At 63.9% G+C, this 23,508-nt stretch overlaps 7 protein-coding genes across 7 annotated transcripts; 4 read left to right on the forward strand and 3 right to left on the reverse strand.

The window, feature by feature from the left end:
- Positions 1-265: 265 nt before the first annotated feature.
- EHS24_001178 (uncharacterized protein) lies at positions 266-1,892 on the forward strand (the record flags this gene model as incomplete). Its single annotated transcript, XM_028616980.1, has 5 exons — positions 266-284; positions 788-983; positions 1,046-1,221; positions 1,285-1,717; positions 1,811-1,892. 5 exons carry the CDS (start codon positions 266-268, stop codon positions 1,890-1,892), a joined length of 906 nt encoding a protein of 301 aa, XP_028474287.1.
- A 462-nt stretch (positions 1,893-2,354) lies between these two features.
- Positions 2,355-5,637, reverse strand: EHS24_001179 (uncharacterized protein; the record flags this gene model as incomplete). Its single annotated transcript, XM_028616981.1, has 5 exons — positions 2,355-4,419; positions 4,527-4,582; positions 4,629-4,702; positions 4,766-4,957; positions 5,052-5,637. 5 exons carry the CDS (start codon positions 5,635-5,637, stop codon positions 2,355-2,357), a joined length of 2,973 nt encoding a protein of 990 aa, XP_028474288.1.
- A 1,745-nt stretch (positions 5,638-7,382) lies between these two features.
- On the reverse strand, positions 7,383-11,218 carry EHS24_001180 (uncharacterized protein; the record flags this gene model as incomplete). Its single annotated transcript, XM_028616982.1, has 4 exons — positions 7,383-8,446; positions 8,495-8,585; positions 8,650-10,576; positions 10,632-11,218. 4 exons carry the CDS (start codon positions 11,216-11,218, stop codon positions 7,383-7,385), a joined length of 3,669 nt encoding a protein of 1,222 aa, XP_028474289.1.
- Positions 11,219-12,733: 1,515 nt separating this feature from the next.
- Positions 12,734-17,891, forward strand: SKI3 (Superkiller protein 3; the record flags this gene model as incomplete). The annotated part of the gene is made up of 9 exons (XM_028616983.1): positions 12,734-12,861; positions 12,953-13,010; positions 13,065-13,201; positions 13,271-13,346; positions 13,414-13,868; positions 13,922-14,576; positions 14,612-15,556; positions 15,599-17,331; positions 17,378-17,891. 9 exons carry the CDS (start codon positions 12,734-12,736, stop codon positions 17,889-17,891), a joined length of 4,701 nt encoding a protein of 1,566 aa, XP_028474290.1.
- Positions 17,892-17,961: 70 nt separating this feature from the next.
- On the reverse strand, positions 17,962-19,147 carry EHS24_001182 (uncharacterized protein; the record flags this gene model as incomplete). Its single annotated transcript, XM_028616984.1, has 3 exons — positions 17,962-18,026; positions 18,071-19,075; positions 19,135-19,147. 3 exons carry the CDS (start codon positions 19,145-19,147, stop codon positions 17,962-17,964), a joined length of 1,083 nt encoding a protein of 360 aa, XP_028474291.1.
- A 301-nt stretch (positions 19,148-19,448) lies between these two features.
- Positions 19,449-20,692, forward strand: MVD1 (diphosphomevalonate decarboxylase; the record flags this gene model as incomplete). The annotated part of the gene is made up of 2 exons (XM_028616985.1): positions 19,449-19,498; positions 19,540-20,692. 2 exons carry the CDS (start codon positions 19,449-19,451, stop codon positions 20,690-20,692), a joined length of 1,203 nt encoding a protein of 400 aa, XP_028474292.1.
- A 545-nt stretch (positions 20,693-21,237) lies between these two features.
- On the forward strand, positions 21,238-23,361 carry EHS24_001184 (uncharacterized protein; the record flags this gene model as incomplete). The annotated part of the gene is made up of 7 exons (XM_028616986.1): positions 21,238-21,273; positions 21,322-21,351; positions 21,402-21,492; positions 21,532-21,642; positions 21,679-21,986; positions 22,027-22,999; positions 23,048-23,361. 7 exons carry the CDS (start codon positions 21,238-21,240, stop codon positions 23,359-23,361), a joined length of 1,863 nt encoding a protein of 620 aa, XP_028474293.1.
- Positions 23,362-23,508: the final 147 nt, after the last annotated feature.

The raw sequence follows: 23,508 nt of genomic DNA on the forward strand, positions 1-23,508 counted from the left end.
ATTAGGATTAGAGGCTTATCTCAGCTATAAAGGGGGAACGGATCACGTAATGAAACTGGCGGACTTTGAACCATCTCCGTCTTTGCCTGCTTTACGTAATTTAAAAGCGGCCCGCCACAAGCACAAACCTCCGGCCAACGCCGCTGCGCATGCGGGCGCGCGCGCGTTCCCTGGTGGGTGTGTTGCTCGTCGGTGGGCGGGTGGTGGTGTTCCCTTTGAGAGCGCTCATGAGTGCGTGCTCTCCATCCATCCATCTCCCAGCACCATGTCCGACCCTTCCGACGGTATGTCCAGCCTCGCTCCGCCCCGCTCTTCCCAACCCCCACGTACAATACACACGCTCGCGTCCCCAGCGGCAACGCCGGTCAGCGACAATGACTCGTCCTGGCTCGACAATCCAGCCTAGTCTTCCTTTTGACTGTCGTGTTTTTGCGTCTTCCTATTGCCTGTACACGCCCCACCTTGCGCCTAGCCATCGCATCCAGCAGCGTCTGTTGCTCCCCGCAGTGTCCACGCCAGAGCATCCCCTTTCACGACGACCCTCGTGTCCGCCATGAAGAGAGAGTGACAGAGAGAGAGATTCCGCCGTGTTTGCGTTTCATTCCCCACCCTGTGTCCGCTAGCACCGCGCAAACGTCTTGCCTTTTGCGCATCGTCTCGGCCGTGGCTGCATCCCATCTTGCAGCTGCATCGCCTGCTCTCTCTCCTCCCGCTCTTCCGCGCGCGTCCGCCTTTCCACCTCCACCTCCACCTCCCCCCGCCCGACTAACCGCCTGACACGCCGCAGTCTGGCAGAACAACAGCGACTCGACTCCCACGGCTCCCGCCAACGACACCTACTCGGGTGGCGAGCGCGAGCAGCGTGAGCGCTCGCCCCGCCGCGAGGACCGCGAGCAGCGTGAGCGTTCGCCTCGCCGTGACCGCAGCCGCTCGCCGGCCCCGCGCAACGGCGGCGGTGACCGCGACGGACCCCCTCCCCGTCGGTAAGTTTGACACAAACACTGGCTTTACCTCCGTGTGGGCAGGTGGGCTGATACCTGTATAGCGGCGGCGGCGGTGGTGGTGGTGGCGGCGGCCCTGTCGACCCCGCCGAGCAGAACACCGGTAACAACCTCCACGTCTCGGGTCTGTCGCGCTCGATCACCGACCGCCAGCTCGAGGACATCTTCAGCAAGGCCGGCAAGATCACCAAGGCCCAGATCATGTACGACCCCCACTCGCGTAAGTTTTGTCTTACAAGCCACTTTTCATTTCTTTTTTTCCACAAACTGACATGCCTGCCAGAGGAGTCGCGCGGCTTCGGCTTTGTCATGTTTGAGACTAACGAGGAGGCCGAGAACGCCATCACCACCTTCACCGGCACCACCGTCGAGGGCCGTGTCGTGACCGTCACCCACGCCAAGCGCTCGCGCGCCCGTACCCCCACCCCTGGTCGCTACCACGGTGTCAAGTTTGAGAACCGTGGCTTTGGCGGCCCCGGTGGTGGCGGTGGCGGCCGCTTCGGCGGTGGCTACGAGGACAGGCCCTACCAGCCCCGCTCGTACGACTCGCGCTACTCGGACCGCGGACCTCGCGGCCACGACGACCGCCGCGGTGGTGGTGGCTACGACGACCGTCGCGGTGGCGGCGGCTACGATGACCGCCGTGGTGGTGGTGGCTACGACGACCGCCGCGGCGGCGGTGGCTACGACGACTACCGTCGCCCCCCTCCCCCCGAGTGAGTACCTGGCAGCTGCTTCGCTTTGATTCTATTACTTTTTTATCGCGGAAAGAAACCCCTTGTGTGCCAACCTGATAGCGATTATTACAGGGAGCGCCGCTACGACGACCGCCGTGACGACCGCCCTCGCTACGACGACCGTCCCCGCTACGACGAGCGTCCCCGCTACTAGACGTAGACGTAGACGTACACGTACGCGTAGATGGTCTGCCCCAAGGTCTACCCAAAGGCTTGCCCCACGGCGCCTAAAACTCAAGTGTCCCGTGTGTGTGTTTGACGGTGAGAGGTGGTAGAGGCCGCGAGAGTGAGAAAAACAAAACAATGTGAATGAATGGAATGTGGTGCAGTTAACAGACCTTGTCCCGAGCCATGCTTCTGGTTAGTTTGTGTTCTGGTTGTTCTGGTTAGGTTCTGCTAACATGGCCCGGAGAAAACAGTGGAATGTGTGATGTGTGCAAAAGGGGGAAGAAGACGAGCTAGAGGGACAACTATATTTGGATGCTGGTTGGTGACTGCTTGCGTGGTGGGGTTTGGTGAAGAAAGGGATGGATATGGCATGGTGTATCGGTCGGTGTTGGGTAGGTGGGTGGGTGTTTGGGTGTGGTGTGTGTCGTCAAATGGTGTCATGGGTTCGTCATGCGGGTGGGAGGTGGTGTGGGTGGATCTCGACGTGCGTCTCGGACATGGCGAGGTGCTGTGGCGGAAGAGGCGGCACCGAGCTGCTGCGCCGGTGCATGGGCAGCGGCTCGGCCGCGAGCGCCGCCGCGACCGCGTTGGCGGGCTTGCCGCTGCCCTGCTTGCCGAACAGGCTCTCGAGCAGGCCGCTCGGCCGCCGCACAGGTGGCGGCATGGACACTTTACGCGACCGCAGCGCGTCGCCGTCCCTGTCCGCCTCAGTGTCCGTGTCCATGTCCTTGGGTGGGGCGGCGCTGTTGTCCCTGCGCTCGACGCTGCCTGGCCGCGCCGTGCCAGGCGTAGTGGGGAACCCGCGCGTCGCCGTCTTGCTGTCCTTTGCAGGCCGGCGCGAACGGGATGCCTGTGGCGTCGTGTCCGCCGCCGTCGCCGTCGTGCCGGGCCGGACAGTCGCCGACCTCCCGTCCCGCTCGGGCGTATATGCCTCCTTGGAGCGTGGCCGGCCGCGTTCCTCTTCCTCGTCGTGCAGGTCGAGCTCGTTATCGGACGCGGACGCGGAGCCGTTTCCGCTCGAGCCCGACGACGGAATCGCCAAGGCGCGCGTGACGGGAGACATGGGCATCATCTTCTCGTCCATGCTACCTGTGCGCGTGGCCGGCGGCGGGACGGCCGCCGCGAGCGCCGCAAAGAGCAGCTCGTACCCGCGCGGCTCGGTGAGGGTGAGCAGCACGCGCGGGGTGTGGGTCACGCGGTGGGACGACTGCGAGCGCTTGAAGCCTGGGCGGGGCGACGTCGGCGGCGAGATTTCGTTGGGCAGAGGCAAGAGCCGTGGCGACGCGAGGCCGCCGTTCCCGCTCCAGCGCGGGGACGTGGGCGCCTCGTCTGTTGTTGTGGGTGTCACTGTGCGGCTGAGCGGGGACGGGGCAGGGGTGCTGATGCGGAGATGGAGTTTGTGGTTGAGGTGTTGCGGGAGGAGCTCGTCGGCGGCCATGCCGAGACCCACGGGCTGGACAGCCTCCGCCGCATGGACTGGGGGCGGCACAGGCGTGGCGGAGCCATTGGGGTCCAGCTCGGCGGGAACCTCACCCTCTGGGAGGGGGACGAGCTCGCCGTCGGATGCCTTGCGTGACCTGCTGGACGCTCGGCTGGCATGGGTCCGCGAAGCGCTCGACGCGCGCGACCCGGGTCGGCTGGGTGCGCGACTGGGTGGGCGGCTCGGCGGGCGCGACGTCGACGACGGTGGGCGCTCGACATCGATCCGCAGCCATACCTGCTGACCCCAGCCCTTCTTCCCGCGCGTCGCTGGCCCAGGTGTTGGCGCTGGCGTCGACCCGCGCGCACTCGCAGGCGGTGGCACCGAGAACGATCGTGACGGTGGCGGTGTAGGTGTCTTCTTGCCCAGGCCAAACAGGCTCGCCACCCAGTCGCGAGCTGGCTCGGCACGGGGAGGGTTGGCGTCGGGTGCAGGTGGCATCCCCAGGGGGAGCACAAGCTGGAGTACCACGGGCTGGCTGTCAGGGACGTGGTGGTAGAGAATCCCTGCGCAGCGGAGGAGGTACTTGATGTAGCTGATGATACGTCGCTCCGGCTCGCCCGACGGGTTCCGCATGACGAGCGGGCCGCTGCTGTTGTGAGGCTCGAGGTAGAGCCTGAGGGTATACTTGACCTCGGAGGGGAGGAACGTGGTGGTCTTGAACGACCTGCTCGCCGTCGCAGCAGCGTGCGACTCTACCCGTGCCCTCATGACATCTCCCACGTCGTACGCCTTGAACGCCGCGATGCGTCGCTTAGCATCAATGTCGACGAACATCTTAAGCGCACGGCGAACTCGCGCCCAAGCATGTCTCTCGGCCGTCTGTTCGTCCGCGCTCAACGCTCGGCCGGCGTGTGGTCCGAGCGCGCGCCAAGGGGCGTCTGGGGGATACAACTCGTCGAGCTCTTGCAGCCTGTCGGCGGCGCGGTCGGCCATGATGTGTCGTGAGGTATGTGTTGGGCCGAGTGGGAAACGGACCTGCAAGAGAAGCGCAAGCATGGTGAGTGCGATGCACCAGATATCCACTTCGGGGCTGAGCAACATGTCAGTGCGGGTTGTTTGTGGCGGTCGGCGATCTGCAGCGAGCGAGCGTGCGTTCGCGTGTTCGTGCGCGCGATCACAACAGGATATACCACTCACCCATAGTATGTTACCTCGCCTGGACGGTGGTTGAGCGCGTTGACAATCTCGGGGCTCTGGGCACTGTCAGCTGTGGTGAACCACCGCTTTATCTTAGCTTACATGGAATGCGGGAGACCCGCAGCAGGTGGTGAGCTTTGGCTCGCTGGCTGAGAAGTGCGTTGCCAGTCCGAGATCTGGCGGGGTGTCAGCTATGGGAGAGCCACGCCAAATAGCTGCCATTTGCATGTCACACGTACCCAGTAGCAAGACATCGCCCGTGGCCACATCGACAAGGACATTATCGCCTTTGAGGTCGCGGTGGCAGACGCGGCCGGCATGCAGCCCGTCGCGGACGACCGATACGAGCTGGTCTAGAATCGCCGCCGCGCGGCTGGGAACCACGGGTCCCGGGTGCTTTGGCAGGGGCACACTTGTGGCCGCGCACTCCTCTGCGTGTCGCGTGAGCAAAAACTGGTGTCCCCGCGCGACTCCATTATCCTTATCGCGCAGGCGCTGGAGCGGCGCTGGCCGTTGGTGACGTACCGACGAGATAGAAGTGGCCTTCTGTCCTCACGAACCCGTCGACGCCTATCAGGCATGGGTGCGGCGCGAGGTGGGCGAGCAGGGTAGGTTCACGTAAGAGACGGGCCGCGATCAGTGGGTGGTGTGGGTACAGCGGGGTGTGCTTGAGTGCAAACTCGCGCTGGCCCGACGTGACCCGGTACACTGTGCTAAACTTGCCTCGCCCCAGGATGCCGCCGTCGGCCTTGCGCGTGTACGTATAGTCGGCGATACCGCGTGCAAGCAGGCTGTCGGGCGAGGGTGCGTTGGTGGGCTGGGTGGTACAGGCCGTCTGCTGGGGGGTCAGCCTGTTGGCCTGTGGGCATACACTACTATGATCCGGTGCGCCCTGGTGGAGGGGCAACATTGGCAAACCACCATGCGTGAGAGAGCGACGAGAGCTCGACGCGTCGCTTGCTCCTGCTGCCGACGCAACACTTATCGCAATGTCACTCACCAGTGCGTCCCATCGTGTGTCGTCTACCACTGGCGCGGTGCCATAGACGAACAGTGTACCGGCGCCCGGCGGGCCAGTCTCGTCTCGGTCTCGTTCGCGCGTGGGGGCCATTATGGCATGGCCTGTGTGTGTGGAGGTACGGGGATGAAGGCGGGGCGGGGGCCTGGTCCGTCTCGTCTGTCCCGTTCAGGCCGATGATGAGGAGGTGTGTGTGGGTGAAAGGTGTGGTTGGCTGTGGGAGGTTGGGTAGTGGAGGAGCGGTGGTAACGTGTTGGGATGATGGGTGTGGAGTGGGTGAGGGGGTTGTGGAGATGGGATTGAGCACGGGGCTTGGGTGGCGGGGAGGGTGGGGCGGGCTTGGCTGCGGGGGGCGGAGCGGAGGGGGTGTGATAGGCCAAGCAGATCGATGGCGGCAAGATGGCGGCAAGATGGGTGCGATGGGTGCGATGCGATGCAATATGCAGATGTGGTGGGGGGGTTTGTGTAAATGGATGGAAGCAAGGAGGGACGTAGAATGTAAATGCGGGAGGATGAGAGGGAAGACACAAAGGTGAATCAATACAACAGACCCGGGTGTCGAGTCGAGAGGCGCGTGAGGGATGCCTTGTTGCGTCACTAACTGTGCAGCGTCGTCTGCCTCTTTGTGTGTGTCTCTCTCCTCTAGTCCCCGGTTATCACTATCATCTCGTATCGCCCACATCCTTCTTGTTCCACCAAAGTCACACGGTCACTGCATAACCCCCCTTGTTCCCAGTCCCATGCCCCAATCTCCCATCGGCGCTAGAAGCCATTCCATTTTGCATCTGTGGCATGCATCCATGGGACCCATCCACACCACCAAAACCTCCCCCCTAACCACCCACACCCCTATCGGCAAACCTGGCTGTTAGCGACGGCAACGGCCGTACAGTGCCGACCGAGCCACACGCATCGGAACACCGCCCGCGTCTATAGCAAGCCCCCGCGCACACGCCTGCTACAACCGTGCAGCCCGTGAATTGTACCGGAACGAACGGGTGATGCCGTCCGCCCACGCCATTGGACACCCCCGCACACTGGCTGGGCCAGCTGGCCTGCCCCCCGCAGGGACCGCGAGGAATGCATTTTCCGATAGTGTGCGCAGCAGCAGCAAACCAAAACGACGCCGAGTGGCGAGTGGTTGAACGAGAAATAACAGCGAAAAGCCACCCGGGGAAGCCACCTGTATCACTGGACGGGCCAACGTTTCTGCGTGTGCTCGCCGCCCCCTCGGGGGCTAATCACATGCCGTGTAATCTCCAGCCAGTAACGGTGGTGGTGCGGCCGGCGCCCACGCGTGCCCCGGCCACGTTCCACCTCTCACATTGCAGAGATGCATCCCACGGCATGGCCCAGGCCTCGCCATCCAGATGCAAAAAGATGCATCCACAGCTATCTATTTTCCCGTCCAGCCCGCCCATTCGCTCCCCCACACCGGGCCACCGGGCCACACACCGCGCCAAGTCTTGTCAAGAAACCGCCACAACGGCCACAGCACTGTGCCAATCTATCACTCTGTTTTCATTCGTTGATGTGGCCTCCCCTCCCCCGGCCCCCGGCTTCCTCTACGGCCTAGGCCTCTACCCAATACAAAAAAAGGAAAAAGCGAAAAAAGGACAAAGGACAAAAAAATAAAAAATAAAAGGAAACACAGGCATGAGAGACACACACAGGAGAGAGAGACGAATAGGTGCAAGATTAGATTCTAGGTCTACACCTCGTTGGCCCGTATCCTCACGCCGGCCCCCGACCAGCTGCGCCGCACCCCCGCGCCCGCACTCCCCCAACCCCCTTACCCCCTCCTCTCTAACTCTAAAACTCGCGCGCTCGCCGCTCGCCTACTTGCTCCCCACCCACCCCTTGCGGCCGGCCCACCCGCCGTTGCCAGCGAGGTAGCGGTGTGCGAGCAGCTGCTCGGCCGTGGGCCTGTCGCCCTGCTCCTGCTCGAGACAGCGACGGACGAAATCCGCCGCGTCGCCCAGCGCGCCGCCGCCGTCGGGTTCGAGCCCCTCCATCGCGTGCGGGCCGCCACACCGCGCGTCGAGCGCCTCCTCGGCGCGCGATCCGGGCGCGAGCCCCACGAGCACCTCGTCGGGCAGGTCGGCGAACGGCGTCTCCCCCACGAGCAGCACGTACGCGACCGTCCCCAGCGCCCACACGTCCTGCTCTTTGCCGCCGTACATCTCGCCGCGCAGGATCTCGGGCGACGCATAGTGCAAGGTGCCCGAGAACGTGTCCCAGCGCTTTCCGGGGCGCCAGTGGGCCGCCGACCCAAAGTCGATGAGCTGGCACCGGCCGTCGCCGTCGAGAATGACGTTTTCATCCTTGATGTCGCGGTGCACAATGCCGTTGGCGTGCAGGAACCGCACAGAGTCGGTGAGCTGGCCCACGAGCGAGCGCACCTCGAACGGCTCCAGCCCCGCAGGCTGCGACTCGACGCGGTCAAACAGGTCCACTCCCGTACCGTAGCACGGCATCACGAGGTAGTAGAACTCGCGGTCCTCGAAAAAGTCGAGCAGCTTGCAAATGTTCGGGTGGCCCCGTTCGGGCAAGTGCTTGATCTCAGAGGCCAGGTACCGCTGCGTCGGGTTGGTGGTGGACGAGCTCGCGCCGCTGGCACCGCTGTCGGTGCGCGCGGGAGTCACAGACCGGGGTGTAAGGACGGACGACGTCGTCGCGCCAGACGAGCCGCCGGGGACGCCTCCTGGGGCAGAGTATCCGCCCGTGCTGGACCGCGACACCGGGTCAGACGCAGGCGCAGACGGCATCGGCGTCGAGTACGGCTCCACCGTCCCGTTGGCACTGCCATCCTCCTCGCCTGCATGGTGACGGAATGGGTCCCACGGGTGCGGCTTGGGCGGTCGGTTGTAAATGAGGTGGCGCAGTTGGTCCATGACGTGGACTGGGTTGGGCGTCAGCGACCGCTAACCTTCCATGTGCTTCAACTCACTCTCCACAGGGATGGGGCCCAGCACCTTGTGCTTTTTCCAGCAGTCGGCCAGGATTCGCGACTTGATAATGTACTTTATAATCACATCGTCCTGTACGCGCACCCGCACGTGTCAGCTGCGTCTCGTTTCACATCCTAAACCACGTTCTACTCACACCCACGGGCTGGCCATTGGCGCCCCTGACTTTTGCGCGCATCACCAGGCCGTATGCGCCCTTGCCGGCCTCCTTGAGGATCACATAGTCGTCAATGCCGTGCCCGCCAATACCGCCACCGGCAGCCGGCTCGGGCTCGTTGGTCGGCGACGGCGTCGCGCTGGGGCTGGGCACGCCCATGCTGGGCGCGTTGCTGAACGTGTGCTCCATGCCCGAGCCAGACAGCGGTGTCAGCGCGCGCTGCGCCAGCAGGCTGGGGCTCCGGAACGGCGAAAAGCTCTGCAGCAAATTGACGTTTTTGGGCGCCGCGCCACCGGACCCGCCTGCACCAACACCGTCTTTAAACACTGGCGATAAGGGGCTGAGACCGGGATACGTCGGGGGCTGGACCACGCGCCCCGCCACCAGCGAGATACGGTTGGTCGTGCGTCGACGCGGCGACCGGGGTGGTGAGGGCACCTCGACGTCCAGCGAGCCCCGGCGGGACGGGGCGCGGGAACGCGAAGACATCGACCGCGAGTACGTCCTTATCGCCTCGAACCGCTCGTTCTCAGTGTGCGGTGGCGGCGGGAACGCCGACTCGGTGGGCGACCCGTCGTCGGGCGATCCCAGGTTGACCTCTTGTAGCTGTATCGGCGAGGTCACCATGCCCACTTGGCCATCGGGGGACATGGTCCGCGGGGCAGGTGTTGTAGTGGTCGTCGACGGCCCAGACGATGGCCCAGAGAGCGGCTCAGAATGTAATGGCGATGGGCGGACGGGTGCGTTGGCAATTGAACTCTTGGCCTCGGGTGACAAGGGCAAGACATCGTCTTTGGGGGTGGCAATCTTGGGAGACGTCGGCGACTCGGACTTTGGTGACGTCTCGGGTGTCTGGACCTCTGACGGCGGCGGCGGTGGTGGCACATGCACGGTGCCAGACGTCAAACCGGGGGTCGAAAATGAGCTCCGCGAGTCGAGCCCGCTCCCGCTGCCAATCTCCACTATACCCCATGAACTTCGGAGGCCACCCGACTCGTCCTGGTTGCCCTCGGCAATCTCCTGGTCCACCATGCGGAACAGTCGTTCACGCTCCAGCTCGCGCTTGGTCTTTGGTCGTGCAGCCTCCTCTTCAAGCGAAGGGCGAGACCGCAGTCGCAGGGAATCGCGGCGGCCAAAGCTGTTAAACCGGTGCAGGCCACCGAGATCGTGAGCTTGGCTGTCGTCGTGGTCGCCGGCAACGCCGCCCATTTCCAGTGGTTGGTCCGGGTCGACAGAGCCAGACTCGGGCCATGGTACTGGCGCAGGTGTGATGAGCACCTGGTCAAACGTAGTCTGCAGCGGGGTGCCAGGGTCGATCGTTGTGGTCGGGACCGTTGGTGCTTCGTGACTCGCTTTGGCGTACTGGGCCTTTTCATCTGCTTCTTGCAGGACAATCTCTTTCGGGGGTCCCACCGTCGACGACCGGCCACTGAAGCGCCCGCTGGAGCGGCTGCTCCTCGACGATCCGCTCTCACTGTCGCTGGCGGGCAGATCCTCAATGTCGTCCCCTGTCAACCGGCGAACCTCCTTGAGTTCTCGCCACTCTTGGGTTGTCGGCGTCAGAATCACCATGGAATGGTGGCCCGTCAAGGGGTTCTCTCGCTCGACTTCGGGGCTGCTTTGCAAAGGAGCGTTGGGGAACGTGGGCGGAAGGTGCTGCTGAAGGAACCGCGAGTTGGGGGACAGGGACGCAGAGAGCGAGTTGGGAGACAGGCAAGACGTTGCCGACAGAGCCGTTGTGGGAGCCAGAGTCGTGGCTCCAGCAGGAAGCGTCTGGTTTCGCCGTAACAGGTTGCTGGGCGAGCCGCCTCGTCCTGGAGATGGAGAACGTGCAGTTGGCGATGCACTCAAATTGGAGCGAGTGGGAGACCCTGTTCGCGAGTGAATGTGGTGGTAGAAGCGTGCACTGCAAAAAAAAGTCAGATACGCCCCGTCTCCTTCTTGCTCTCTCTCTCACTCACCTGTTATCATAGTGACCACCGTGTTCGCTGTCCACATGTGGCTCGTCGGTGTACTGGTGGTGAGGGTGCAACGTGGGCCTGCTTTCACGGCCGTCGTCGCTAGGCACACTGTCCGCCGACGCACTGCGGTGAAAGCTCGGAGCCCGTGCAAGAACTGGGCTTGCGGCGGTCATGCTGAGGCCCATGGCCTGCAAGTCGCCCCAGCTCTTGTTCGGCGTCATGGCGCCTGGCCCACCAGAGTGTGCTCTCACCCGTGACATGATGACGCCGCTACGATGCCGCCGTGGAGAAGGGGGAGGGGGGATGCGGTGCGATGGTGTGTGGGCCGAGTCGACCATGGGGGACGCTGTCAGGTCGCCGGCATGGCCGGTGAGCGATGTGAGAATGGGCGGCGGCGGGCCTGATGATCGCCGGTGCTTCAAGGCAACATTGTGTGTTGGTGGTTGAAGATGGCTCTCGGCGCTGGTCGCGTCGTCGTTGCTGGCCGGCTGCTGCTGCTGCTGTTCCTGCTGTTGTTGCTGATGGTCGGATCGCGGTTCACCGAGAGCGAGACCGAGCCCTTCGCGCCCATTGTCTAGGGCCACCATGGGCGTGGTGAGCTCGAGCTGCGGGGTATCCAAGCCTGCAGATTCGCCGGGGGTGGTGTGGGTGGTTGGAGTGTTACACGGATGCGATGGGGCGAGAAAGAGTGTCGATGGAAGCGATGGCGGCGGCGAGGGCGGCGTCTATGTGGCCTGTGGAGTGTGCGATCCTGCGGCAAAGGCGTCAGTTGGGTTTCAAAAGGATCGTCACTCGGCGCGCGTAGGTTGGTAGCGGTGAGTGTGTGGAAATGTGGAGGTTTTGGGTGGGCACCACAGGCCCAGAACAGCGTCTCTAAACGACCCAATACACAACACACGTGCTGTGAACTGCACGCCAGCTGTGCTCAAAGCACCGGTCCTCACAGTAATGGTGGTGCACGGTAGGTGGGAAAGGGGGTAGAGTGGAGGGTGAAATGTGTCTCTTGCCAACGAAATGGGTGCGAGGATTGCAAGAACGGGCTCTTTTGAGTTGTGGGGGGAGGAGGGTGGCGCGCGTCTTTTGGGCCTGCAAATGCGGCTGCACTCACTACGCTGCGTTGCTATGTTTGGGGCCACACCTGTCGTGGGAAGAGGATACTGGCCAGTACGTTTGGGTGGCGAAAGTGGGGTGTTTGGATGATGGGGGGTTGAGGAGAACACGGGGGTGCTATTGCAAGTTTGCACGTTTGAGATGTCAGACGGCGCGGTATGTGGGAGAGTGGGTGGGGGTTGCGGGGTTGATTGGACTGGTGTGTGTGGTGAAGGGTGATGGCCCTGCTCCGACTCTGGAACTGTGGGAGGGACCACTGTGGCCTGTGGTTTGTCCCCTCGATCCCCCCGTCCTCGTACTCTTCGTCTTCTGTGCAGCCCTCATGCCTGCCTGCACGCTCGCGCCGTGTTGCATTCCCGTCTCTCCGCCAGGGACGACAACATGCAGCTACGGCGTGCGGTATTGAACGGGCCGAACCGACCTGATCGACACACCCACTCACCACAGCAGCATTCCTGCCCGCAAACTGCCTGCCTGCCATGACGAACGTCCCAGACGCCACTGACCCGTCCGGTCTCAGGTGCACGATCAGGTGCAGATGCAGGCAGGACGACGATGGAGCCATCTCACACCCAATGCATGCATGCATGCATGGCAGGATCACACCACACGCATCGCACGCCTAACCCCCTCGACAGGAACACCTCCCATCGCGCACTCCCTCCACCGCCAGCAAAAAAAAGATCCGCTGTTGCCGCCGGAGACGCGCGAGTGAGATCAGTGACGGCTGCGAGTGCACCAGCGTCCACCTGCATCATCATCACCGGCAACAACCACTCCGTATACTAGCACGGGAGCTCCTCGTCCCCACTCTACAGGCAGTAGACACGAATAGCTCGTGCATCGCTTGCAAAAAACAGGGCTGTCCGGATCGGAGCATCTGCGTCGCTCCTGGTTGCATCGCCCCCGTCTTCCGTCTTCCGTCTTCCTCGCGTCTCGGTATACCCCACCCACACCCCCCCACCCCCACACCCCACGAACTCTCGACAGCCATGTCGACCAAGAAGGCCCTCAAAGATATCCGTGCAAAGCTCTCGGCCAACGACTCGGAGACTGCACTGTATGACAGCAACCAACTGTTGCGTTCTATCGGCGACAAGGACCCAGACGCTCCAACAGTGTAGGTCAACCACTCGTCGTTTCTCCCTCTCGGGGCCTCGGCCCGGCTGCCCAACACGTATGTATGTCCCCCACAGCTGACACGCGCCAAGTCTTGCATACCGCGCCCTCGCACTCACCCACCTGGAGCGGACAGATGAGGCGGAGAAGGTCCGTCGCGTCGTCTTACCGCGCGCGCACGCGTTTGCTGACCTCTTCGCGCAGTCTTACCTCCACGCCCTTGGTCTCGCGCCGGGCCACCCCTTGGCTACGCCAGGTCTGAAGAAGCTCTATATCAAGCACAAGCAGTGGGACAAGCTGGGTCAGATCCTGGAACTGGCGGTCCAGGTCACCTATGACGAGTGGGTCCTACTTATCTTAGGGATAACAGCACATAAAAATAAAAATCCAGAGCACTGACCGCTGCTTAGAGGTGACGGAGACAAGCTGTCGGCTGCGCTTCAGGAGCTCGTCGAGCATCGCCTGCAACATGGCCCAGAGGACAAGGTAGGTGCCACTTGATGCCGCGCCCGATAGCACACACACAGGCACATGTTACTGACAAGGACACTAGCTGTATGATACGCTGCGCCTGCTCGTGCCGTCGTCGCCGCTCGTGCCCATGATTCAGGCCACGCCGATGCCTGTAGGCGGCTACGTGCCGCTGCCTGCGCCGACGTACCCTGTACCACCCAACCAGAAGCCACCCGCCATCCCGAGACCCCTGCCGCACGTCCATCACTTGGCAGGCTCGCTCGCGATTGTCCTCTACGTCTTGCTCCGCACCCAGGCCGAAATCCACACCGTGACAGAGACCAAAGTCAAGGCCGGGCGCATGCGTATCGGCGCAGGCACCGAGCGCGACGTCCGCCGCAAGGTCGACGGCGAGGTGCTCTCTGGTCCCCTCGGAGCCAGCATGGTCGATCTCCTCCGCGATGTGGCGTCCCATCCCTCGGTCGACGAGGCCGTGCGGCGCGACGTCGAAGTCCAGGAATTCAAATACTGGCGCAAGCTGGTCGGCGTTCTCTCGTGAGCTGAGGTTTTGTTTTGTCCAAAACATACAGCTAACACCACTCCCGCAGTGCCGCCAAGCCCGAGACCAAGGGCAAGCAGTCTGCCACAAAGCAGGCCCCTGCCACAAAGCAGCCTGCGGCCAAGACCAAGACCGACACCCTCTCGGCCAAGGTCGCTGCCAAGAACCCCAAGCTCCCGTCCAAGCCGAGCGAGCCTGCACCAGACAAGGCGGCCGGTACTGCCGTTCCGACGCTGTTCAAAGCGGTCGAAGTGCCACACATCACCAAGGCTGACGCTCTGGCGCGTGCCAACGGTCTGGCCGACGGCTTTGTCCTTCTCGGTGTTGGTGGTGCCGCCGAGGAGGCCTGGACGTGGGTCATTGAAGGCCGCAACGAACCCACTATCAACTATGACCTCGAGCTCTTGCACAAGTTTGCACACACCTTCCCCACGGCGCACCTCACCGACTTTATTGACGACTACTGCCGTCTGTTCAAGCTTCCCCTGCCAGAGCCCGATGAGGAGGATGCCGACTCGCCGAATGAGACTGCCGGTTCGGAAGACAAGGTCAAGTACAAGCGTCCTCGCAGGGGCAAGGGCAATAACCAGCATGTCAATGCCCGCGAACGCCGCAGGCAGCGCCGCGCTGCTGCCAAGCAGGAGGGCGAGCTCTCCGAGGACATTGACGAGGAGGAGCACGACGAGCTCGTTGCCTCCATGACGGTGAGCTAGCGGCTTGGCCTGCAGCTGACAATCAGAAACTCCTCGAGCGCCTGAACAAGTCTGTGTTTGCCCACCGCGTCATGGCCCGTGTTGCCATCCAGGAGGAAGACTGGGCCAACGCCATCTCGTACTCTGAAAAGGGCCGCAAGCTTACTCGCGAAATCGAGTCTGAGCGCGGTATCAAGCTTCCAGTCGTCCACACCTCGCTCGACGAAGCACTCGGCGTGGCTCTGGTCCCTTACTACCCTCCCAAGCACCACCAGCGTGCCTCGCGTCTTCTCACGGGCGTCCTCAAAGACCTCCCTGCCGACTATGAGGCGCGGTTCAACATGGGTGTCATTCTCCAGACGGCCAATAACTGGGCTGGCGCGCGCGAGCACTTCCAGACCCTCCTCGACCAGGGCGGCGAGGAAAAGGAAATGGTCGCGGCGCGCGAAGAGCTCGGCTGGTGTCTCGTCAACGAGGGCCAGCTCGCCGAGGGCCGCGATGTTCTTGAGGCTGTCGTCGAGATCCGTGACTCGCGCAAGGAGCAAGAGGGCAAGGACGACGAGGCGCCGCAGCGCGCACGCGCGTGGTGGCGCCTCGGCCGCACCGAGTGGATGATTGGCGACGACGAGAGCCGCACCAACGCCCAAGAGTGGTTCATGGCCTCGCTTCGCGCCGACGCGTCGTTTGCGCCCGCTTACACCGCCCTCGGCGTGTGCTACGCCGAGGCCGTCTCCCCGCCCGACACGGAACGCGCCCTCAAGTGCTTCCAAAAGGCGTTTGAGCTCGACGCGACCGAGACTGACGCGGCCCGCCGCCTGGCGTTTGGCTTTGCCGACGACGACGAGTGGGCGCTTGTCCGCGCCATCGCCACGCGTGTCATGGAGGGCGAGGGCGGCGTCGAGGGCGTCGCTGGCGGTGAAGTCATGAACGCTGCCGGCCGCTTTGCGCCAAAGAACGGCTGGGCCTGGAAGGCCCTTGGCTCGACTGAGATGGTGGGTATTTCTTTGTCATTCTGGACGGGTCTGACCCAGCAGCACTACAAAAACTACCAAAAGGCGATCAACGCTTACCAGATTGCGCTCCGCGCGGAGCCCGAGGATGCCAGCATGTGGCGCATGCTCGGTGACGCGTACGTCAAGTGCGGCCGCCACATTGCCGGCATCAAGGCTCTCCAGCACGCCCTCGAGCTCGAGCCCGACATGTGGATGGCGCACTACCACCTTGGCGAGGTACACATCCAGCTGGGCGCGTACGAGACTGCTATCGAGGCCTACAAGGCCGTCGAGGCGGCCACGCACGGTGCCGAGGTCGGCGTGACGGCCGCACTCGCAGAGGCCACCCTCGCTCTAGGCCGCCAAGCAGCTGCGGGTGGATTCCACGAGCGCTCGCGCCGTGGTTTCCACGAAGCCATCGAGTATGCTGCCCGTGTGCTCCAGTCTGGCCGTGCCCACCGCGCCTGGGCGTGGAAGCTCATTGGCGACGCTGCACTCGAGCTCGCGGAGCGCGAGGCTGACGCGTCGGAAATCGAGAGCACGGCCGCGGTCCTCCACCCCGTCCTCGAGCACCTGGTTGCCGACGACGACGACCGCCGTTCGGCCGTCGCAGGTCTGGGCCACGCTTCCAACCTCCTCCAGGCTGCCCCGGGTACGTACCACACGACCAAGGCTGCCATCTTTGCGCTTGCGTACCGCGCCCACCTGCTCAAGAACGAGATCCGTGTGGCCGACCGCGCGCTGTACGACCTCGGATGCGCCCTGCACTCGCTCGCCGTCAAGACTGCCGACGAGACAGAGCGCGCTGCCGCGACCAAGGCGGCCGTGTCTGCCATCCGCCTGGCGCTCGAGCGCGATGCCAGCGACGAACGTCTGTGGAACGCCCTCGGCGTGATCTGCTCCGCTGCCGGCCCCCAGCTCGCGCAGCACGCGTTTGTCGTCTCGCTCGAGTGCTACGCCAAAGACCCCATCGTCTGGACGAACCTGGGCTACCTGTACCTCCAGCTCAACGACCGCGACCTCGCCAACGAGTGCTTCCTCAAGTCGCAGACCATGGACCCAGACTATGCGCGCGCATGGTTTGGCCAGGGCGTGCTTGCCGCTCGTGACGGACAGCAGGAGCAGGCCGACAGCCTGTTCGCCCATGCCGTGACGCTGTCGGCGGGCTCGCTCCTCGAGGCCGACCTTGCGCTCGCGCTCGGCGCTCACGCGCGCTCCCTCAACCCCATGGCTCGCGACACGACCGCCCTGCACCAGCCGGCCTTTGCGCTCAAGCGGTACACCCACTCGCGTCCACGCGATGCCGCCGCGCAGCACGTGTACGCGCTCGTGTGCGAGCGCCTGGGCCTGGCCGATAACGCGGTCGCGGCGCTCGAGACGGCCGTCGAGCTCCTCGAGCAGGAGTTTGAGGCGTCAGAGTCGGCCGACACCGAGGCAAACTACACTGTCGCGCTCGCAAACCTCGGCCGTGTCCGCCTCGCCGCTGGCAAGTACACGGAGGCTCTCGAGTCGTATACCAACTGCGCCGAGCTTGCTGCCGGCAGCGCGGAGCCGCGCGTCGCTGCCCTCGTCGTCCAGGCTCGCCTGGGATCGGCGCTGGCCCATTTCTGGCTCCAGGACCTGGACGCGAGCCTCGAGGCGTTCCAGAGTGCCCTGGACGCGAGCAAGAACGACGACGCGCTCACTGACGAGCTGGTCGTGCTCCTTTCCCGCACGCTCTGGGGCGTGGGTGGCGAGGACGCGCGTGACGCTGCCAAGACGCATCTCATGGAATGGTGGGTCACCTAAGAAATCCTTTGACCCTTAGCTGACAATCTACAGCCTCGAGCACGAAGAACCGAGCGTCAAGGTCGTTGCCGCGCTGGGTGCCGTGGGCCTCGGGTCCGACGACACCGACCTCGTCGACGCCGCTGTCGCCGAGCTCGAGACTGTGCCGCCACCCCGCAAGCTGTTCCAGGACCCGCACGGCGCCGCCGACCTCGTGCTCTTCGCGCACGCCCTCATCAAGGGCGACGCCGACGGTGCGCTCGCCGTCTTCGAGGCAGCTGCCACGGCCAACCCGTACGCTGCCGGACCGCGCAACCGCCTCGCCAAGGCGTACGTTGCCGCAGGCAAGAGTGCCGAGGCCGCGGCGCTGCTCGCCGCCGTCCGTGAGCCCCTGGTCGCTGACGCGGCCGAGGCGGAGCGCGTGCGCGGCGTAGCGGCCACCCTCGAGGGCAGCGAGGACACGAGCGCGCTCCAGCGTGCTGTGCTGCTCACGCCATGGGACGCGGCCAGCTGGGAGGCGCTGGCGTGGGCCAAGCGTGCCGCCGTCGAGGTCGAGGCGGCCGAATAGCGTGTTCGCTAGTGGTTACAAAATGCATTTTGCTTCTCTTCTTGTCTACATGTCTCTACTACCCGCCACACTAAACCCGGAACACGACCGTATTCTTCTTGACGCTTGCGCCGCCTGCTGCCGCAAAACCGGTACCTGGAATGTCAGTTGAGAACAACCAGGTAGATCCCATAACTCACCCTCCCTGCCGAGGGCCAGCATGCCGCTCTCCTCCACCGGCTCCTCGCAGACGCAGCAGCGCTTGGCGGGCTTGACCATGGTGTCGGCACACGTCTTGCACACGACGTGTCCACACACGGCCTCGCCGTCATCCTTTTTGCTCTTCTTGTTCTTCTTGCTCTTCTTCGCCGACGGCTCGGTAGCTGCGGCGGCGGCGTCGCCCGTGTCCGTGTCCGTCACCTTTCTCGAACTCAACAGCACCGCGCCCGTGGCGTTACTCAGCTCCTTGGTGCAGCTCGGGCAGCTGGGCTTGCTGCGCTTGGCGTCGGGGTACGAGAAGATGACGGGGAGCAGGCCCTTGCGCGATGTCGGGTGCGCGAGGCCGCCGACATGGCACAGTGTCTGGAGCTTGACGCTGGCCAGGGGGCCGAGCGGCGCCTCGGGCGCGTTGGCGGGCAGCCAGAACGCGGCAATCTTGGCCTTGCGCGCCTCGCTGTCCTCGGCCAGGATCCGCGCCGCCGCCGCGTCCTCGGCCTCGCGCGCGATCCGGTCAATGTCGTCCTCGAGCTTGCCGGCCGACGGGCCCGGCGTCGTCGCTGTCAATTCTGGCGCCGACGACTCGCCGTTCTTGACAGCACCTGCGGCACCTGCGGCCCCCAGCGCGCGCCGCCGGGCAGCCGCGAGTCCCATTCCCTTTTCGAAATCCTCCACGACGCGCGCGCGCGCGGCCTCGCGCGCCTCGGCGCGCTTGCGCTCGTCGTCCCGCTCCCAAGCTGCCAGCTCGGCTTTTTGCGCCTCGATCCCGGCGCGCTGCGAGAGCAGGTCGGCAATGGCGCATTCGCGGCAGAAGACGTGGGCAGAGGGGCACGCGACGGCATTGTCCTCGGTGATCTGCGTGAGACACAGGTTGCAGTGGTCGAGGGGCTTCATGCTGTCGTTGCCTATCCGCCTGGCGGCGCCTTCCTTGCGCAGGAGCGAGCGCTCATAGTAGGTGAGGGTGGACTGGGTGGTGTTGTTCTTTGCGTCTGTGGGTAGAGAGTCAGTGTGATGGCCTCGGGGGATGGCATGGGGGGTGGACACGTACGTGAGCGTCCCATCGTGGTTGATTGTCCAGAAGGAAGGAGAGAGGCTGCGGCAGTTGCAAGTTATTGTCGCAAGTGGAGGAGATCGGGAATGAGCCTGACACTAGATAAACAGACGGGGGAGCCATTTGAAGTTTGTTACACTGATCAAATTCCTAATTAAAAAGTCGCCGTCCGTGTCAGGCTCACACCCCCATCGGCGTGCCTGCCAGATATCCATCCAGATCGTGCCATGGCGCGTGGTGGAAGTGGGGACAAAGCGCGTTCTGTTGGCCAACACCTTTGTTCAACAACATTTGTCCATATCTCGTCCAAAATGGTCTACGAAGCTACCGCCACCGCCCCGGTCAACATTGCCTGCATCAAGTGAGCTCTCATGTGCCTACCTACCCAGCTAACACTTTCAGGTACTGGGGCAAGCGCGACACCAAGCTCATCCTGCCGACCAACTCGTCGCTCTCGGTGACTCTTGACCAGGACCACCTCCGCTCGACCACCACTTCGCGCGCAGACGCTTCGTTTGAGGACGGCGACCGTCTCTGGCTGAACGGCAAGGAGGAGAGCATCAAGGAGGGCGGCCGTCTGTGGACCTGCATCAAGGAGCTCCGCGGCTGGCGCAAGGCTGAGGAGGACAAGAACGCCGAGCTCCCCAAGCTCGCTGCGCTCAACCTCCGTATCGCCTCGTACAACAACTTCCCCACTGCCGCTGGCCTTGCTTCGTCGGCTTCGGGTCTTGCCGCCCTCGTCGCTTCGCTCGCTGGCCTCTATGAGCTGCCCCAGTCCCCCTCGGAGCTGTCGCGCATCGCCCGCCAGGGTTCCGGCTCTGCGTGCCGTTCGCTCTTTGGCGGCTTTGTCGCTTGGCGTGAGGGCAAGGAGGCCGACGGCTCGGACTCGCTTGCCGAGGAGGTCGCCTCGCGCGAGCACTGGCCCGAGATGCAGGCTCTGATCTGTGTCGTCTCGGACGCCAAGAAGGGCACCTCGTCGACCGCCGGCATGCAGCACACCGTCGAGACTTCGCCTCTCCTCCAGGAGCGTCTGCGTGTCGTCCCCAAGCGCATGGACGACATCTCGGCCGCCATCAAGGCCCGCGACTTTGACGCGTTCGCCCGCCTCACCATGGCCGACTCGAACCAGTTCCACGCCGTCTGCCTCGACACTGCCCCTCCCATCTTCTACCTCAACGATGTGTCGCGCGCCATCATCGGCCTCGTCGAGGAGCTCAACCGCGCCCACCTCGCCAAGACTGGCCACCTCCTCGCCGCCTACACCTTTGACGCCGGACCCAACGCCGTCATCTACGCCCCCGAGGCGAACATGCCCACCATTGTCGCCGCCGTCAACCGCTTCTTCCCCCAGGCCGAGGCCTTCCCCGACCCCTTCAAGGTCGGCACCGCCGCCGCCCTCCCCGAGGGCTTTAGCGAGGGTGTCATCCGCATTGGCGGCTGGGAGAAGGGTGCCGTCAAGTCGCTCATCCACACCCGTGTCGGCGACGGCCCCCGCCGTCTTGGCCCCGAGGAGTCGCTTCTTGGCCCCGACGGTATCCCCAAGACTCTCGCTTAGGCGCATAGAGGTAATAGCATGCATATAGTTGGACCGGGATGTGTAGATTGCAGGTTGCAGGTTGCAGGTTGCAGGTTGCATCTTGATGGAGCGGCGGTGTGATGTGGAGAAGGTGGCTGCGGCGGAGTCTGGGACCGGAGGCAAGGCAGACCATCGCATTCACGACCCAATAGACACCTTTGAGCGGTGTATCCATGCATGCAGCAAGTCGAGAGGAGTCACTAGTGGGGCATACATATGCACTCGCACGAAGGCCCGCCGTCCACAGGCCACCGCGTTGCTGATGGCCTGACGGTGCCACCGTGGGGTGGTCATTTTGACCGCCACCAGGATTCTCTGGGCACCAACAAATCCAGGTCCCAAAGTGCACCAACATTCGCATCACAACTTTGGTCCTTTCACCTCATCCCTCCATCGTCCATCCACAAAACCCCTGCGATCAAGCAGCAGCGAGCCAGCATCGCCCACAGAAGCACTAGGGCGCCTCAACTGCGACTCGCATAACCACACGCAGGGGCCGGCTAAGAGCTTCCCACTCGCCCACAATGTCAACACTACTGCAACCCAAGACCGCCGTTCCGGTATGTCTGCTGGCTCGTCCAGGTCTCACCAGCTGACTCTTATTCCAGGCTGTGACTAGGATAGACGCTCACTACAGGGTACGTATCTTGCGGTGTCTCGTTCCCTCCTCCTGCTCACCGCCCCCCAGAAATTCCTAGCGACCCGATGGCTCGGCCTCGTCATCCGCGCTGCGGTCGTCACCTCCATCTCCCTCTTCCTTGTTCCGGGCCTCCTGCTCCGTATGTCTACATAACGTTGACATGGTCACTGACACCTAGGCTGGGACTACTCCTTGCTTTCGGCGTTTGCCACCTTCTTCGTCGCGGGCCCCGTTGTCTACCTCTCGAGCGTCCACCTCGTTCTCCGTGCTCGCCGCTCGTGGATCATTTGTGGGTTTTGAGTTGTAGAGCCTACTGACCCACCAGCGCCGCCCGTCCTCCCAGCAGGACCTTCCCCCACTGCTGTGCTCTTTGGCACCTTCTCGCCGCGCACACTCGTCCTCCTGGCCACGCACTGGGCGTTCGGCGCCGTGTTTGCCCTCGCCTTTGCGTTCGTCCTGAACGGGCGCTCATCGTCCGTGACGCTCGGATGGTTCAACCCTACCCCGCGCCACCCGTGGCACGGAAACGAGCGTCTCTGGTTCCTCGTGCTCGGCAACACGCTCTTCTTTGGCAGCATCGGTCTCCGTGACGTGCTCTCCGCGAGCCTCGGTCCCGTCTGGCCAAAGACCAGGGTGAGTAGCTGCGGTGTCGCGCGTAAAGCTAACCGTACAGCTCCGCTTCCCCGACGCTGTGAGCCGTTCCCTCAAGGCGTGCTTTACCGGATACCGCGCCGACAGCACGTTTGGTCACGATGCCTCGCTCGCGATGTCGTGGACGGCTGCATACACGCTTGTGTACGTTGCCTTCCGCGGATGGGCCTGGCGCTGGGCCGCGACCAACTTTGTCGTGATCCGCCCCTTCGTGATCAATTTCGCAAAGACCTCGCGCACCAACGTCACCTGGTCGCTGGGATGGTACCTCTTTGTGCTCCAGCTCACCTGCCTTCTCGCGCTCAAGCCGGCCGTCGCCGTCCTGAACGACTATCTCACCCAGCCGCTCAACTTTGCCTCGTTCACGAGCAAGTCGCCCCTGTCACCGGACCAGTACCTCCTCACGGCCCTCCAGTCCAAGGATGCCTTCCACATTGACCACACCATTGTCGAGATGCGCCGTCTCGCCCACTCGAAGGCCCGCCGTGCTGCCATCTTCGCTGACACCTCCAAGCCCGCACTCACCCACGAGCTGTGGCGTGCCCTCCTTCTCCAGCTGGGCGAAAGCTACTCGACCCTCGCCAACCGTGGCGACGCTCCCAAGGCCAAGCAGGCCGCAGCCCCGGTCGCCGCTGAGCCTGACGCGCACTCCATCGCCCTCAAGACGGGCGACATCTTCCGTCCCGCGCCCAAGCGTACGGGTATCCAGGCTATTGTCGGCACTGTGCTCGAGGGCGCGCCCCAGCCTACCCCTGCCCCCGTCCTCGCCGTGGCCGAATCAGCTCGTCGCGCCGAGGCCAACCTCTTCAAGAGCGTCGAGGCACCGGCCCACGCCGCCGAGGAGTGGGCCACCGGGACCCCCGTTCTCGGTCCTCTCGTCAGCGCGACCAAGCTCGTCACCGGCGGCTACGCACACTGGGCGGGCGCCGAGTGGGCGCGCCGCAACGTCTTTGCCGCGGTGCCCGAGTTTGACCGTCTCGCGGGCCTTATTGACAGTGAGTTGACGCCTGCTCTTCTCTGATCTTGGAAACTCACACACGCAGTCCTTACGACCCTCGCCGTCGCATCCGCCGACGAGGACACGTACGGCTACGTCCAGGCCGTGCTCCCGTCGACGCTGGAGGCCTTTGTCCGCCTGCGCGCCGCGGCACTCAAGCTCGGCACCGACCTCCTCAAGGACGCGGCCAAGGTCTCGCCCGACGCAGACGCCGACGTGCGCGCCCAGGTCGCGCGCGTCATTGACACTGTGGACGCCGGCGTGACCCGTATTGCCGAGCGGTTCGGAACGTCGCTCTCGGCGTTCAAGTTCCCCACCGAGATTGCGCAGGCCCTCACGGACATCTGCCGCTCAGAGTAGAAGGTTGTTGCGACAGCCACAGCCGACCACATCCCCCCCCCCCCCCCTCTCCCCCCCCCCCCCCCCCCTCTCTCTCTCCCTCTGCCCACTCTCCTGCTCCGTGCCCCCTCTCTCCATACTGCATCTATTGGAACCAATGAAAATTGC

This window comes from Apiotrichum porosum, assembly GCF_003942205.1.
Source record: "Apiotrichum porosum strain DSM 27194 chromosome Unknown scaffold_10, whole genome shotgun sequence".
Lineage (NCBI taxonomy): Eukaryota > Fungi > Basidiomycota > Tremellomycetes > Trichosporonales > Trichosporonaceae > Apiotrichum > Apiotrichum porosum.